Here is a 15,405-nt window from a genome sequence, read left to right as displayed (position 1 = left end):
GATACATTCATAGCATGACATTGACAAGTTTGTCCTTTATGTGTTCTAGGTTTATCAAACCTCTCTTTAAACCAATGTGCTACATAACGATCTCGTTGTAATGCCGTGCCTTTCCAAGGAAGTAAGCAATCTTGAACCGTTTTTCTATTACGATGCCGTTGATGTAAATAATACACACAATATTGCCCACAGATATCCGTGTTCAAAGCTTGATAGCAATTCGTGTTATGAATCCATGTGTCTCCGTGGCGTCAAATAAACTCTTTGATTTCTTTATGGGCCGGGGGTAATCCGTAAGAATCAAAATATTCTATGACGGGGCTGCTCAAATACAAACAAACCCAATGGGCTCCGGGGCGATGCTGGGGGGTCCGTATTGACCACGATCGCTTTTTGATACGGTAAGACCTCCGGTAATACGTCTCTAGGATACACACCTCCAAACGAAGACCCTAAATCTCGAGATAAGACGTCTCTCAATTGATACGTGTCCATCAGTAATCGATGCTGACTTCTCGCTTTTTGTTGACTTCTAGCAAATTGTCAAAGACGGCATACACCACGCAGTTCAAGGTCTCCGCTACGTTGGCCGTGAATTGTACTTCCACTCTCAGGTTTCCCGTCTGTATGAGATGAAATTTATCGGTCTGAGCTTCTTGATCTTTGGTGAAATCCACACACCATAGAGTGTATCCCTTTTTATACTCTTCCAGACTGATGCCCAGGGCCCAATCCTGTCCCAATTTTCCCAGGCCTTTGTACAGGGTCAGATACGATCTCAGATACTGATCGTCGTTGAAATTCGGTTCCAGGGGTCGGGTTTCTATCATTTCTCCATTGATACTGACTTCTAATTTCTTGACTTGCTGATTTTTGAAATGAAACGGGTTTTTAGTATCATCACCGTTAAAGGCGACATTTTCCACGAAGCCCAAGAGAATCAGTTTGGGCATCTGTCCTTGAAACAGGTGATCGGTGATTTTCGATTGGGTGCCGGTGGGAATAGTGAACGTTTTCACTTCCACTCTTCTCAACGGATATTTAGCCGTTTGAGTTCTCAGCTGTTGATTGATCAGATTGACGATGTTAGGAATCGGTTTGACTTTTCTCACCCACAAGATCATACTTTGAATGGCCACTTTGCCACTACTCCCCGCAGCGGTCATCATGTAGAATTGAGATCTGGCGCGGTAGAATCTCTGACGGACGTCTACTCCGTTCGGCAGACATTTCTCTTGCTGAAATAAATCCAGATGTAAACGATCCATCAACACAATGACTTTACTGTTATCTATCTTCTCGTGACGTTTTCTTAACCCCACGTTCTTGGAATTATCGGGATAGACAGGGGTAGGGATGACGGCATTGATGGTGAGGCGAATTGCTTGTCAGGTTGAGTCAGAGCGGCTAACCCGACTTCGTCCATGTGCCCGGCCGTATCTTTTTCCCACAAGGTACAGGCCTTCATCTGGGTTTTCAGAGTCCTGTGACTATAAGACAGTAATTTCTCCAAGTAAGCTTTGTACGGATAAGTATCCGTTCCCGGGGTGATGACTTTTCCATTGAGACTCGCATCGATTTCGCTGAATAAGGAATGTAAGATGTTATTGACGGGAGTGGAAATAGAATTGCCTCCCGTGAGATCGGTGCCATCTCCTTTGGTAAATTTACAGATCATCTGGAGATACGATTGAGATAAATCCAGATATTCATCTCTCTGTCCTTTGATTTCGAATTCGATGGGAGCTGTATCCGAATTCAGAGTACTGGAAATCGGATGATATTCCATCCATTTAGAGTCTTCTATAGTGACGTTCGTCAGGGGAACTTTAAACAGTTCCAGACTATCCGTCCCGCAAGCGCAAGATTCTCTGTGCATCATTTTTGATGTGTTATCGATCGTCGATGGGGAATCAAATGGGTGCTCACACATCCTACACCCTCTTTTTATAGGTTCAGCCTAAAATGTCGAGAGATCGTTTCTTCTTCTTACCTCGGGACTTTCCCGGGGGTTCACTGCTGGCGCTCTCTTCCTCTTACGAGGTCCTCCGCGTGCTAAGATGGGGGGGGGGGGGCAAACGTTGTTTCCTCATACCCACCGTATTCTTAGCGGCCCGTATACCGTGAGTCTTGAGGGTGTCTTTGAGAGATCTCTTATTTTCTAAGACATCTAGCCCCGTCTTAGCAGCGGCTGTCAAAGCTTGTTTGGCCCCCGTTTTGAGTAAATCGGTGAAAAATCCCTTGCCTCTCTGTCTTTTTCTTTTTCTTCTTCTTTTTTGACTGGCTGCTGTTTTAAGTATTTCGTTTAAAAGTCCTCGGCCTTTCTGTTTTCGTTTTCTTTTCTTTCTCCCCATAGTGGTTGCTAACGCTTGGCCTCCGTGAGTTCTGAGCGCTTGTTTTACAGATTGTTTATTTTCTAAGACATCTAACCCTCTCCGGTACCCGGCTTTCATGGATTGTCGTGCTCCTCGTTTCACCATACCCGCTAAAACACTGTCCCCTTGACGGGATCTTAATTTTTGTTGAATTTTAGGCATGGCCATACCGGCCGTATTTTTGATGGCTTATACTCCGTGTGTCTTGATGGCGTCTTTGAGAGAGCGTTTATTTTCTAAGACATCTAACCCCGTTTTAGCGACTGCTGTTAAAGCACTTTTAGCCCCCGATTTGAGTAAATCGGTGAAAAAACCTTCTCCTGTTTGTGGTGCGGGGTTGCCTCCTAGTAACCCTCCTACGACCTGACCGATCACGGGATCCCCTACTTTACCCACTATTTTTAAGAGACTACCCCACCCGTGACCCCGCTGATGTAATAAACCTCGATGATACTGCATCTTTGTAGAGACTGACCCCCTTCAGGGTCTAACCCGCTTTTTATACTTTTTACGAAGTCTCTTTTTTCTTTTCTTTCCTTTACCTCCTTGGACGGCACCGATTACGGCACTAGCAATCATAGGAAGGAGAATGGAAAATATTCCATGTCCTTTCTGACGCCTGACTCCGCGATGATACTTCATCGTTACACGACTTTTCTCTTCAATACACTTTTCGGAAATGAAGTTTCACCAGTGTTCTACCATTTAAAAAGGGCATGGGGGTCCCCAGAGAGGTCATGATGTGAATGTCGATGGTATCGAAATGCTTTTTACTCAGTTTCAGATATTCGGCCCTGATGGGTTCCCATTTAGCATGTTGGCCGTCCACCAGGTGAAACGTACTAGGAACCACCCTTAATAATTTCAATTCGTTGGACCCCACCACTTGAGGGTTCACGACATCGCAATACAAGTACATGGATTTCAAATTTTTAGTAGACATACATTGTATTGTTCCCCAAGTCAGTCACGTTGATCCATTTGGTCTCCGGTTCGTTTGGCAGGATGAGTTTCTGACTATCCATACCGAGCTTGTAAGCTAAGGATAGGGGAAAACGAACGCATAAGGGGGCTTTTCTGAGTATTTTCCCTTGAAACTGATACATGACGCGCTCGTATTTTTCGAAATAAACTAATTTTATGAAACTCTCTTCTTTGGGGTTACCCATCGTTTTCCATATCTTTTTCATACTTCTGCCCAGACCTTCGTTGATTTCGTCGATTAAGGCCGCGGAATGAACGTAAGCTCCGGGTCTAAAGTGAATTCGGACGATAGCCATCTTCTCACTGATATCGATGAGATGAAACCAGAGAGTGTCGCTCCATTCGACTAGTACGGGGCACTGACTCAAGGGAAGCAGCTTGACTTTTTCCATCCGAAATCGTCCCCATTTGAAAATATCGGGGTTTTTAACGTGCTTAAGGTACTCTTCGGGGAGGAGGATATCGAAATAAGCCTCTTCCTTTAGGATGCTTTTTCAAAGCATTGGGGAACATCATTTCGGTTAAACCCACTTCCCATTCCCCGTCCGTCAAATCCATGGATTGGGGTAATAAGATTTTAAATTGAGCGGCCGTATTGTTCGGAAAGGATTCCATAGACCCATCACTAGGGAGCGTTAAGTAAAACCCTTCTCGTCCAGCCATGATGACTCAAGTGATGACCATGACTCACTACCTCCTGTATTTATATTTGTAAGACCAAAAACAAAACAAAAACAAAAACATTTTTACATATTTTTATTAAAAATTACAAAAAATTACAAAGTCATTCTTCTTGATCGCGGTCACCACCGCGACTCAACGATAGTAGAAAGGATTCTTCCATCTCCAGTGTTCGTCTCTCGACTAAGCGGCGTCGCATCAGCAGATAGTGTTGAGTCCCCCAACAATCGGCCACATCATACCCCTTCATGCCTTTAAAATCTCGGAGATACTCCTTCACGTTGTCAAACCATGGGCTTTTAATTAAAGTCCATTCCGATTCGTGTTGTCGAAATGTATTGTAAGCTTTCACTTTCCAACAGAAATCTTGATACTGGGTCTTCAGGATAAAGGGTAGCGATCCATGAACTACCAGTATACGTTTGTACAAGTACACGGGTTCCTGAGACACTTTATTTTGGTTACAATGCATCAAACACATCTTCTTATCCGAAAACCATGCACTTTTCTTCCCCGTCTGCTTCCAGGCGTACTGTGTTTTACCCATGTTGAACTGATGAGTTGGGAGCAGCTCGTTCCTCTTTTATACCGGTTAAATTCATCTGAGAGCTAGGCATGATGTATCCCACGAGAGAACTCAAGGTGACCATCCAAAATTCTCGATTGGGATCTCGAAAGGCTAGCATCACCACCGAAGTGATGATGATCGTTAAACAGAGGAATAATTGTGCGAAATACACAATTTCTGCTCGAGGAACTTTTTCGCCTAAGAATTTCCATTGCTGTGTCAGGGTAGAATGAGATCCGCTTGCGGAATCCATGAGTTGAAACTAGAGGGGTATCCTTTCCACTTCACTTGGACTTCTGAAATGACTTTTTTCCCCACACGGCGCTTTTTATACCCTAAGATCTCCTCCACTTCGTACACATCGTCTTTTTTAATCACTGTTTGTAATTCTTGAGGGTAAAACGTCCCTTCTAATTCTTCTCCGTGGTCGTCTTTAATTCGGTATATGTTACGCCCCGGAACTTTTCTGGAAATGGTGAACAATTCGGTGGTCCAGTTCGGTAAATACCCCTTATCAAATGTACGTTTGGCTTTACTGATGCGTACCCGATCTCCCACTTGTAATGACAAGGTGTTTGTTGTCTGTTTTCCGTACAAGGTTTTCCAGACCTTTAATACATTTGTGGGGTTGACTTGAGCAGGAGCTCTCTGGATACTACGATGATACGCGTGATTGTATCCGTGTACCAGGTCGGGTAAGACATCCACATACCGCCGTGTTTTATGGCGTGTAAAATAACGACACATACGTGCTTTCAGTGTGCGTTGAAAGAGCTCCACGATACTGGTTTTGGTTTTGGCATTACGTGTAGTAAAGAAATGAATGGTTTTGAAAGCTTCAAGAAATTCTTTATTTGTAAATTCTCTCCCTTGATCCGATTGAATGCGGACGGGGTGTCGTCCGTCTCGAAAAATCTTTCGGAGACCTCGTATCATTTCTTTGCCCGTTTTCTGTTTTAAAGGCACCACCCACGCATATTTAGATAACACGTCGATGGCACACAATAAAAACGTATACCCATCATTGTATTTTTTCAAGTTCGACACGTCGGCTAAATCTAACTGCCATTGCTCGTCTATATCGGTCACCCGGGTCTGTTGTCTCTTAAATTTGCGACGTATGGGCTTGTGTAAGGTATACGTATCTTGTTCTTTGACCCATTCTCGAATGTTAGAAAGTGTAATCTTGTGACCTAATTTACGCACTTGACGATACAAAGCTTGCACTCCACCATACCCTGTCTTAGGATCGTAATAAAGTCGCTGTAAGATCTGTTCCGTGGATTTTTTCATGTTAGCGTTAACCATTGTCCGGTTTCACGTGATGTCTTTTTCTTGGAGCCCTTGGAATGTTTGGGGGTCATCATGCGTTTAGAGGTTTCATACAAAGACTGGTCAAAACCCGAGATTTCTTGAAAACCGCTCTCATCTTCATCTATAGGTTTAGGAGTACTGATTTTTCCCGTCCTGTCCATTGCTTTTATAACATCGCGGTTGGTCACGTATCCTTTAGGGGCATTCGTTTCTTTTAAGGCTTGGGCAAATTGTTGTAACCCTGCAGTTGCTTCACGATGTTTCAAAGGTTTTTGTCTCTGGGATTCGCTGATTAAATCCACGATATTAGAATCGGGAACCTTATAACCTCTATAACTGATTTCTCCTTCTTTATTCCAAGTTAACACCTTAGATTTCTTGAGATGATCGAGTAATAAACCCGCTTTCTTTTGACCTGGTTTACTGATGCTTTTGATAATCTGTTCTTCTAATGCAGCGGTATCTGGGGCTGCTGCGCCTACAGGCGGGGGAGGTGCTTCCCCCGGAGGGGCTGGTGTGGGTAGTTTAGAAGGATTCTGCTGTCACGCTTGTTGTAAATATTGTCAATACCGGTGAAGTTCATGCCCGTACAGAGCTACTTTTTCGCCCTCGGTTAAATCATCTCTATGTTCGATGTCATCTAATTCGCTGCGTAACCCCACGGTCGATTGAAATTCGGGAGGCTTGGGTAATTTTCCTTTCAATTCATTCAGCATGGCCTCGGGGGACTAATACCATTTTACGACTCATGATTTGTTGCAAATTTTACTACAGCCAAATGAAGCTAAGCCACCTCTCTGATTGATGAGTAACGCACGGCGTTTTTTCACGGGTTGTCGTTGTACTAGTCGTCTCAAGATGTGTTTCTTAGGAGCTAGTTGCCGCCTCTGAGTGGAGGAGAGAGGAATCACCCCTTTTAATATATTGTACAGGATCTCGCAAATCTTTAAAATGCAGTCGTTGGAACAATGTTTTAACACCTCCCTCTTTAATTGGGGTGAATAATGAGGGGTACCCAGAGTTTGTAAGAGAGGTAAATGAGGTCTTAATCGGGATTCACACTTCTTCGTATGAGCCATGGCGAAATAATGAAGGTGTGTGCACACTTTGTCACCTTTTTATACTGTTAATCGCTATGGTGTGCAGGGTTGAAACGCACGTGATGCACGGTCTGCTCGTGACGTTCGCAACTACTTTTCAAATTGTATTGCAGGGGGCAATATCGGCATTTATATTTCTGCTTAGGGGTCGATGTGGTTAAGGGAGTAAAACGGGCCATTCCCCCAAATGCTTCGCTAAAGCTGGGTAAGGCGGTATCACTGGTTCTAGCACTACCTATGGGCCCACTCATGGCTCGCTCCATTTTCTTGGCCCCTACTCCTTGTTTCAGTTCCGCTAAAGTCTTGGTTCTCTGGGGTGGGGTGTTTTGAGCTGTCATATATTTCGTAAACGGTATCTTCACGATGAGTTTAGGGGTCTTCTTCTTCTGAGGAAATTTAGCAAAACGTAAGAGATGGGGCGGCAGGACGTTGGCTTTAGGACCGGGGGTCTTGCGGTGAATGATGAGTTTAGGGACTCTCTTGGGAGCTTTCTTGGGAACTTTCTTTTTTCTTTTCTTATCCAGTTTCAAGAGGGAAGCGGGTAACACGCGTTTTTTCTTTTGCTTCACTACTCTCACCACACTGCGGGAACGTCTTTTACGTTTTTGCGTCGTTCCCCACTTGAACAAATGACGTATGATGGTCCCTCCCAAGAACCCGGCCCCACCCCGTTTCAAAATGGCATTTTTACGTTCTTCCTCATTGGCATGCTTATCGGCAATGACACTCAGGTCGTGACGATGTGTTCGAATGAAGCGCTCCGTGAGTTTATTCACGGGTAAGACCCCTTGTAATAAATTTTTAGCCCCCATGGCAAACCAATTGAGTAAGGCTTTACGCCCTAATTCGATGAGATGGGCCCGTTGCACGGGATCCCGTTCCCCCTGTAAACGCCGTAACGTTTTCACTAACTTACTCTTTGGTGATAGTCTACCCATGATGATAGGTTACAGTGAAATGAAATGGTTACTCACGAGGAGTCATTATTTATACTCTCGGAGGCATGTACACGGCTAACGTGCTAAAGAGTTGACTTCTTAATCTCAATTCCTCGGGGGTCTGAGGACTTAAATCGACCAGTAAATACCCGTGAGGAATACGGGTGGCTTCATCATAGGCCGATAGTAAATGAGGCATTTGTAATTGTCGACTTAACACCCCGATCTGAGATTTATCTCTAGGATTTTTTAAATAATACGAGATAATGGGCATTCAGACTGATGGTCCGATGTTGCACAGCTCGATCGAAGAGATTTTGCGTGATGTAAATGACGCTGGTATTACGATGATGCGCTTTGCGCGTAAACCAATCCACAATGGATTCTATGGCCTTTCCCCCCATCATATCATCAAAAATCAGTAAATGACGAGTGCCGAGATCGGCGACTAATTGCTCGTCGTCTGAGGGAATATTGTGAATGAATGTTACCGACTCTTGTAACGATTCGTAAGCCGCTTGCCATTCCCGGTAACACCAGACTATTTTTTCAGGTGGGGGTAAAATCCATTGCGTATTTTGCACCAATTGCTTCACAAATTCTGTTTTACCCGATTTGGAAGGACCTGCTACTACCATAGTAAATTCGTGTTTCAATTGAAACGGCCCTAGTGTCTCGTAGGTATACATCTTGATCGATGACACAAGTTCTAGAGTATCATTCATATTTATTTACAAATAAAAAACTTTAATTTATTCAACAAGTAAAAAACTTTATTTACACATTCAAAAACACAGATTATTCAGCAAGTAAAAATGCGTGCAGTTTCGTCCACAGAATGTCTACAAACAGGACAGTGTGTAAGTCCCGCACCAGCATAAATGTCCACAAGGTAAAAATGCAATTCTGAGTTCACGATCTAAACAAATATGACATTTTTGAGTACACACGGGATTCCCCGCCTCGTCACTGGGTAAGTCCCCCCAATCACGACCACTCTCGATAAGTCTGGCTTTGGCGTTGAAAGCTTGTCGTACCCATTTTACACTTTTATTGCACACCAAGTAAGCACAATGAGAACTCCAATACGCGTGTTCTATCCAAGGATCGTCCCCGTTCTCCCATTCCACCATCGACACCGAACAGTGAACACAACACACACAATCCTCCGTTCCTCTGTAAAAGAATCCCGTTTCAGCAATGGCTGGTAATAATTTCTTTAAGACATCGGGTGCTGTTTTAAATGACTCTAGACGATCGAATAATCGGGCATAACCCGGTATGATGGTATGGCGTAGTGATCCGCATTTACTCATGTTTGAAACTGAAGTTTTCCCGTCGATGTAATTCCTTTTTAATAGCCGTAAGGGAGAGTGTTGTAATGGTGAACCCGCTGTCGCTTGTCGTACACTACGCGGTATTTCTTTACTAAGGGGATGGTACGAACATCGTGATGTCGTGTTCTTTGAATAAAGTGGGGGTAACGCACGTGGACTTCTTCCTCCCCTTTCAACATTTTTTCTAGGGTGGTGAGGGAAACGATCCTGGAAGCTCGATAATTGAGTGTCAGTCCTTTGACTTTACACATTGATTTTCCGCCCTGGGTCTCGTACGCGTAATTTTTTGGTCCTCCCGACATGTATTTGACGATGCGGTCACCACTCAATTCATCGGTCCACCCGCCTAAACTGTTGATGATGGTGGGGTTGAACCGACTCACATCGTGTTGGTAAATGATGCTGTCGGTATCGAAGTAGAGGACGCGATCCCCCAAAGGCTCTAGAGTCTCATAGAGATGTAAACGAGCGTGTGCGGTGGTAAAACACGCTAACACCACATTGCCAAAAGGACACTCTTCTAAAAATTCTTCTTTTTCCTGGTAATTGATCACCATCATGTCGGCTTCGGGGTGATCTCGATTTTCCAGCAACTCGACTCCTTTGATTTCTAGAGTGGCATCTTGTAATTTTTCCTGTAATTCTTCTTCGGTTAAATACTGTGTTTGTGGTAGCTGTAATCGTTGTGCAAATTTTCCCCAGAGACAATTTAAAAAGAGTTTGGCAATGGTTCTACGGACGGGGTTTTTCTCAATGTCTATTAAGTTCATGAAGATGCCTTCCCGGCGCCGGATCTCACTGATGTATTCTTGTTTCTGTTCGGGCGTCTGACATTCATCGGGAAATCCGAAGCTTCTTGTTTGATCTTCAGAAAAGTGTCGATGTAAGATCGAAATAAATCCTGGCTGGTCTTTTCAAAATGCCAAACTTCGTGGATGCGCTCGACCCGATAGCCGAGATCTAAAGCTTTGTGTACTTCTACGGTCACCCAGGTTCCGGTCAGACTGCGTTCTGAATCGGTGTGACGGCATCGATCGTCGGGTCCTAAGTTGCACTGTTTGGCGCAGGTTCGGCATAAGGGGAAGAGTAATTTTCCGCCTGTCTTGTAGGGTAGCACGGGATGATACAGACCCCGGGGCGGGAGGACGCGGCAATGAATGAGTCCAAAGTACTCTCTCACATCGGCGAAATCGCTGGTGATGACTTGAGGATGGTCGATGGGAAACGGTCTGTATTTCAACACGTAAGGATACAGAGAACACACATCAACGTATCGCATGTCACCCTCCTCGCAATACAGGCGCGTGACATTGGTACGACCTCCGTATAAGGCATCGCGGGGATTTAAGGGGTCCTGAATATCGAGGTCTCCTAGGAATGTTTGTAACTCCGGACTGTTTATGACTTGACGATCAAACTCGTGTTCCCAGATGCTCACTACCGTATATCCTTGTTGCTCTAAGGCGGCGGCGCGTTTCAAGGTCTGCTCGTACAGGGTTTGATACGTCTGCTGGACTCGGTGGGGGTGGGTTTCCGTCAACAGATTCGGATAACAGGTGGGGCACCCGTGCCAGTAACAGCCGTAAAATTCGTACACGGTGCGGGATTCCTCCTCGTAGCCGTCCACCGTATAGGGTCCTATGGTGATTTCGCCCCCGTTCTTAGCATGACGTATGTTGCGGTCTAGGGAGGTGAGCCAGCGACAGGCCTTGGCTGAGTAGCGGCGCGAGGGTTGGTAACCCATATTGGGGATGATGGCTATGGTGTCCTGTGCCATGAATCCTCGCCGATAAGTTAAATTAGCCGTGATAGCAAAAGTTATTGATTCCTGAAACGGATCGACGCGTAAGAGTCCGTAGAGTGTCGTCTTAAATTGCGCACAACAACGGCGTAAAATATCCACATCAGAGATACAGTAAGCCAAGAATTCCTTCTGGAAATCGAACACTTTCCCGGTCTGTTGATTGTACCAGGTATAGAAGGCTGCACGATTGGCGATCGACATGTCGTCAGGATTGTAGTAGTGGGCATCGGGATAAGGCCCCACGTAATTCTGGTTCTGTTCCGTGTTGAAAAAGTGGGGGAAATAACCTTTTTTCAGTTCTGTTAAGCCAAACGCAGAGGGCATCTTGGCGAGGGCAAAGGGGAGGAAATTGTACGAATCGATGAATCTCAAGCCGAACACTCCCATACACAAGATTTTACTGCCGTTGAGAATGACTGTGGGTTTGATACAGGCCGTGTGCACTAGATAGTTCAAGATGAACTGCCCATCGTATCCCTTGAAATTGTGCGCAATGGCGGTCGTTTCGTCGTGCTTGAAAGTCACATTACCCTTCTCGTCCGTCTCGGATTGTAACAGCCAGTCCATAAACTGCTTTAAGGTGTCGGGGCCTTGAAATACGAAGCGGCGTTGCGATCCAAACGCATGACAGTAATCACAGCGCGTGCCGATGTCTAAACTGTCGCAATGTTGACACACGCGTTCGGCCACACAGAGATTAGGGGTGTGAATTCCGTTTTCCTGCGTACATTCAAAATCGTAATATATGTAGATTTTCAATTCCTTGTTGCGTTTGGGCTTGGGCTTCTTTTGAACGAAGCAGAAATGCGGGGTGGTGACAAGTTTCTTGCAGATGCGACACTGTGTTTTTCCCCCGCACGCGTGTGCCTTTAATAATTGCTTAGACATCCATTTCTGGCACTGATCGCAACGGCCCATTAAACTACACACGGTTGTCGCGGTATTACTACTGTAAGGCTTCAAGTGGGTCTGGTAACACGCAGCATTTCTAAAAAAGAAAATCCCTTACAATGAGAACATTCCGTGCGGGTGCCGTCCGGGGAACAGGGCGTGTCGGCCAAACAAAACGAACAGCGGTGAGGACAGACGGTACGATGATCTTCGATGTGGCTATATCCAACATCACAGTAATCACAATAACGTGTATTCTCCGTCACTCCCGCCATTGATGTTATGGCATCGTAATGCTCGTTATCCAGCAGGACGTTCAAACATTTTCCGCTCCCTTGGCCTCTGTAGATGGGGTCTAATCGTAATTGTCGTGAGTTCGTTTTAAATTGAAATATGTTCAAGCGATACCCGGGAGCCAAGACCTGTTGTAATTTCTCCCACTCCTGAGGCCCACACGGTTGGTCGTTTGCACACCCGGCGAGTTCCATGAGAGTTAAGGCCTGTCGTTTCTGGTCGAGAGCTCGTACATCCCCATACCTCGTACGTTTCCATTTCTTCTCCCATTCAGGGTCGGACTGCTCGGGTTTTTGACTGTGAAGTCGCGCCACGACGATAGCTCGGGGGAGACACAATGAATCGTCGGGGTTGTTGATCCGAACGATGACTCTCTTAGAGGTCTTGAATTTCTCCTTATCCACGTGTAGATGTTTTTTGTTCATGCCGCCGCCACTCCCTTGAGGGTATTTCACGTGGAAGAAATCCAGCTGGATAGATCCGTCTGTGATGACAAATTCCTTCTTAGATTGTTGCACGGCTTCTATTTTGTTCAAAATTTTCTCCTCGTTGAGGTTTTTGGACTGGGTAAATTCGACTCAGATTTCTGAATCCAAAGCGGGATGTCGAATGTTGAGCCGTACATAATCGTTCGGGTTACACTGCATCCGTAATTTCACTTTTTGTAGTAAATCCCGAAATAATCGCCGAATAATTGAAGAATCTGGAATGGGCCTAAAAGTTACATTGTAGACATTTTGTTTCACTTTGAATTTCCGGGAATGACGATTTCTATCCAGTTGAATGTGATAATATTCCGACACTAACCTTCTAGGTTGTTGTTGATGTCGTTCTTCTTGACCTTGCTGTAAAATTCCTAGTCGCTTTCTATTCCGTCTGCGGAGTTGTAATTCACGCGCTCGTTGTAAGTGAAGATGTTGTTCTAAATATCTTAATCGCTGCTCCCTTCTATCTCTCTCTATATCCCGGATTCGCTCAGACATGATGCTGAAAAGTGAAAATGTCACGGCTGTATCGCGTTTTTATATCCCTCTAACACGAGCACACTTTCCCACCTGTCCAGCTTGACCCGCCCACACACCTGACAACACCTGCAACTTTGCACCTGCTAAGCTCCGCCTCTCGATACACTTTAACTCCGTGTGAAATTGTGTTTTATAAAACTTCCAAATACCTTGTTTACGAAATACCTGCGTTTCCGAGAAATGAAAACGAAACCTAAACTGCTCTATTTTTTCTAGACATGAGGCAATACTTCTGCACGCGCGACAGTTGTTTACCAGAAAATCAGTTTCTCTCACAGTATTACAGCACGCACTGACCTACAACTTGCACCTGCTTAGCTCCGCCTCTCGATACACTTTAAATCCGTGTGAAATTGTGATTTATAAAATTTCCAAATAGCTGAGTTCATTGTTTACGCAATACCCGCGTTTCCGCGAAATGAAAACGAAACCTAACCCGATCTATTTTTCTAGACATGATGCAATACTTCTGCACGCGCGACTGTTGAGTTTCTCTCACAGTATTACAACACGTGGTCAGTAAATTGTTATTCAAATTGTTGATTTGATAAATGTGTAAACTATTTACAATCTTAATCGAATTCGTTTTATAAAACTACCAAATAGCTGAGTTCATTGTTTACAAATACCACCGTTTTCGAGAAATGAAAACGAAACCTCTCGCCTATCTATTTTTCTAGACATAATGCAATACTATGGACCAGTAAATTATCTGTGTGTAAATTGTTCATTGAATAAATGTGTAAACCATTGTTCTTTAATTCTTTTTATTTGAAAATTTAACATAAAGGAATACACCAGGAATACAAAACTTTCACACGCTATCCCCCCACACCTCGCCTGCTACACAGCGCTACCTCTCCCCACCTGCCCAGCTTGACCGCGCCAACCCCGCTTGACCGCGCCAGGTGGCCCCGGCCAACTGCTTGACCCTACATTCAATACCGCTCAAAACTGCACTCCGCTGAACCCCCTATCAGTTGACCCGTCTATCGAGTTGCGTTATACTACTAAGGTTCTTGATATTTGTTTAAAGGGTTAATGAATGCTATCTGACGTGTTTCATACCGATTATTAGGCAGTTCTTGGTACACTGATTTTAACTACGGATAACTCCGTTTACCTGATCAAGATATAGGAATCATGGCAGGCGTGACCGGTCAACAAGGGATGCTTACTCCTCCTACGCACCTGATCTCGCCTTTGGTACATGTATATCCAGGGGTTCATGTTACCCAATTCCTTATAGGAGTTATGAGATTGATTACCGTTCGTTATCTTCACCTTTTAAATGCATGACATCTGTTTGAACCAGATTTTTACCGTACATAATGTAGATAAAGTCCAGACACGATTCACACACAGCTTATCTTTCAGACAGTGAAAGACAGAATGTTTCTGAAATATTTAGTCATCTGTGTTTTCATTTCTGTACCGAGTGTTAATTGTAAGTATGTCTTTTGATGAAATTGTGTTATTCTTAAACTCATTATCATCGTCTTGAATGAAAGACCCACCTATATCAAGTATGATTGCTAATCTACGAAAGCCTAATAGTCTCAAAGTATATATATATATATATATATATATATATATATATATATATATATGAGATATTCTTTATTTCCTCCAAGGTAATGGAGAGTTATAAGTAATTGACAACTAGAACATTATATAATTAGATATGAACAGGAACAAACAAACATAATTATATATGTACAAAGTTACATTTTACGACAATCAAAGATAAAGAGATTTTTCAATTTGAAAACGTAATTTGAAACAATTTGAATTACTTTTTTCCATTTATCACGAGACAAATTGCCAAAGCTAGTACCATTAATACATCCCAAAAGAGAAAGATATTGTGTTTCAATACGTTGGCTCTCAAAATTAACATATTCTTCAAGGTCTAACAGATCCAATATATTCTCTAGTAAATGTTCTCTATCTAATAAAACATTGAAGCAACTAAGCATTACATGAATGTTATAATTTAAAACATTTTTACCACACAAAGTACATTCTTTTGAAACTATTTTCATAGAAGCAAGTTGCAAGAGACAATTAATAGACCGTCGTTGACCAGGATTT

The 15,405-nt window shown here is 43.8% G+C and overlaps 4 protein-coding genes across 4 annotated transcripts in view; 1 reads left to right on the top strand and 3 right to left on the bottom strand.

Moving 5' to 3' along the window:
- Nucleotides 1-1,312: 1,312 nt before the first annotated feature.
- LOC130047191 (uncharacterized protein F54H12.2-like) lies at nucleotides 1,313-1,882 on the bottom strand. The gene has a single exon (XM_056141790.1). It carries the CDS (start codon nucleotides 1,880-1,882, stop codon nucleotides 1,313-1,315), a length of 570 nt encoding a protein of 189 aa, XP_055997765.1.
- A 2,945-nt stretch (nucleotides 1,883-4,827) lies between these two features.
- On the bottom strand, nucleotides 4,828-5,901 carry LOC130047190 (uncharacterized). Its single transcript, XM_056141789.1, has one exon. The coding sequence runs from the start codon at nucleotides 5,899-5,901 to the stop codon at nucleotides 4,828-4,830; it is 1,074 nt and encodes a 357-aa protein (XP_055997764.1).
- A 4,162-nt stretch (nucleotides 5,902-10,063) lies between these two features.
- LOC130047189 (uncharacterized) lies at nucleotides 10,064-11,989 on the bottom strand. The gene has a single exon (XM_056141788.1). It carries the CDS (start codon nucleotides 11,987-11,989, stop codon nucleotides 10,064-10,066), a length of 1,926 nt encoding a protein of 641 aa, XP_055997763.1.
- Nucleotides 11,990-14,640: 2,651 nt separating this feature from the next.
- The window catches only part of LOC130047125 (C-type lectin domain family 17, member A-like), a 15,145-nt gene continuing 14,380 nt past the window's right edge, over nucleotides 14,641-15,405 (top strand). The window contains exon 1 of the mRNA XM_056141515.1: nucleotides 14,641-14,758. Coding sequence (XP_055997490.1) covers nucleotides 14,704-14,758 — 55 coding nt within the window. The 5' untranslated portion in view covers nucleotides 14,641-14,703. The remainder of the gene's footprint in view (nucleotides 14,759-15,405) is intronic.

This window comes from Ostrea edulis, chromosome 6, assembly GCF_947568905.1.
Source record: "Ostrea edulis chromosome 6, xbOstEdul1.1, whole genome shotgun sequence".
NCBI lineage: Eukaryota > Metazoa > Mollusca > Bivalvia > Ostreida > Ostreidae > Ostrea > Ostrea edulis.
This window is presented reverse-complemented; position numbering and strand designations above follow the sequence as displayed.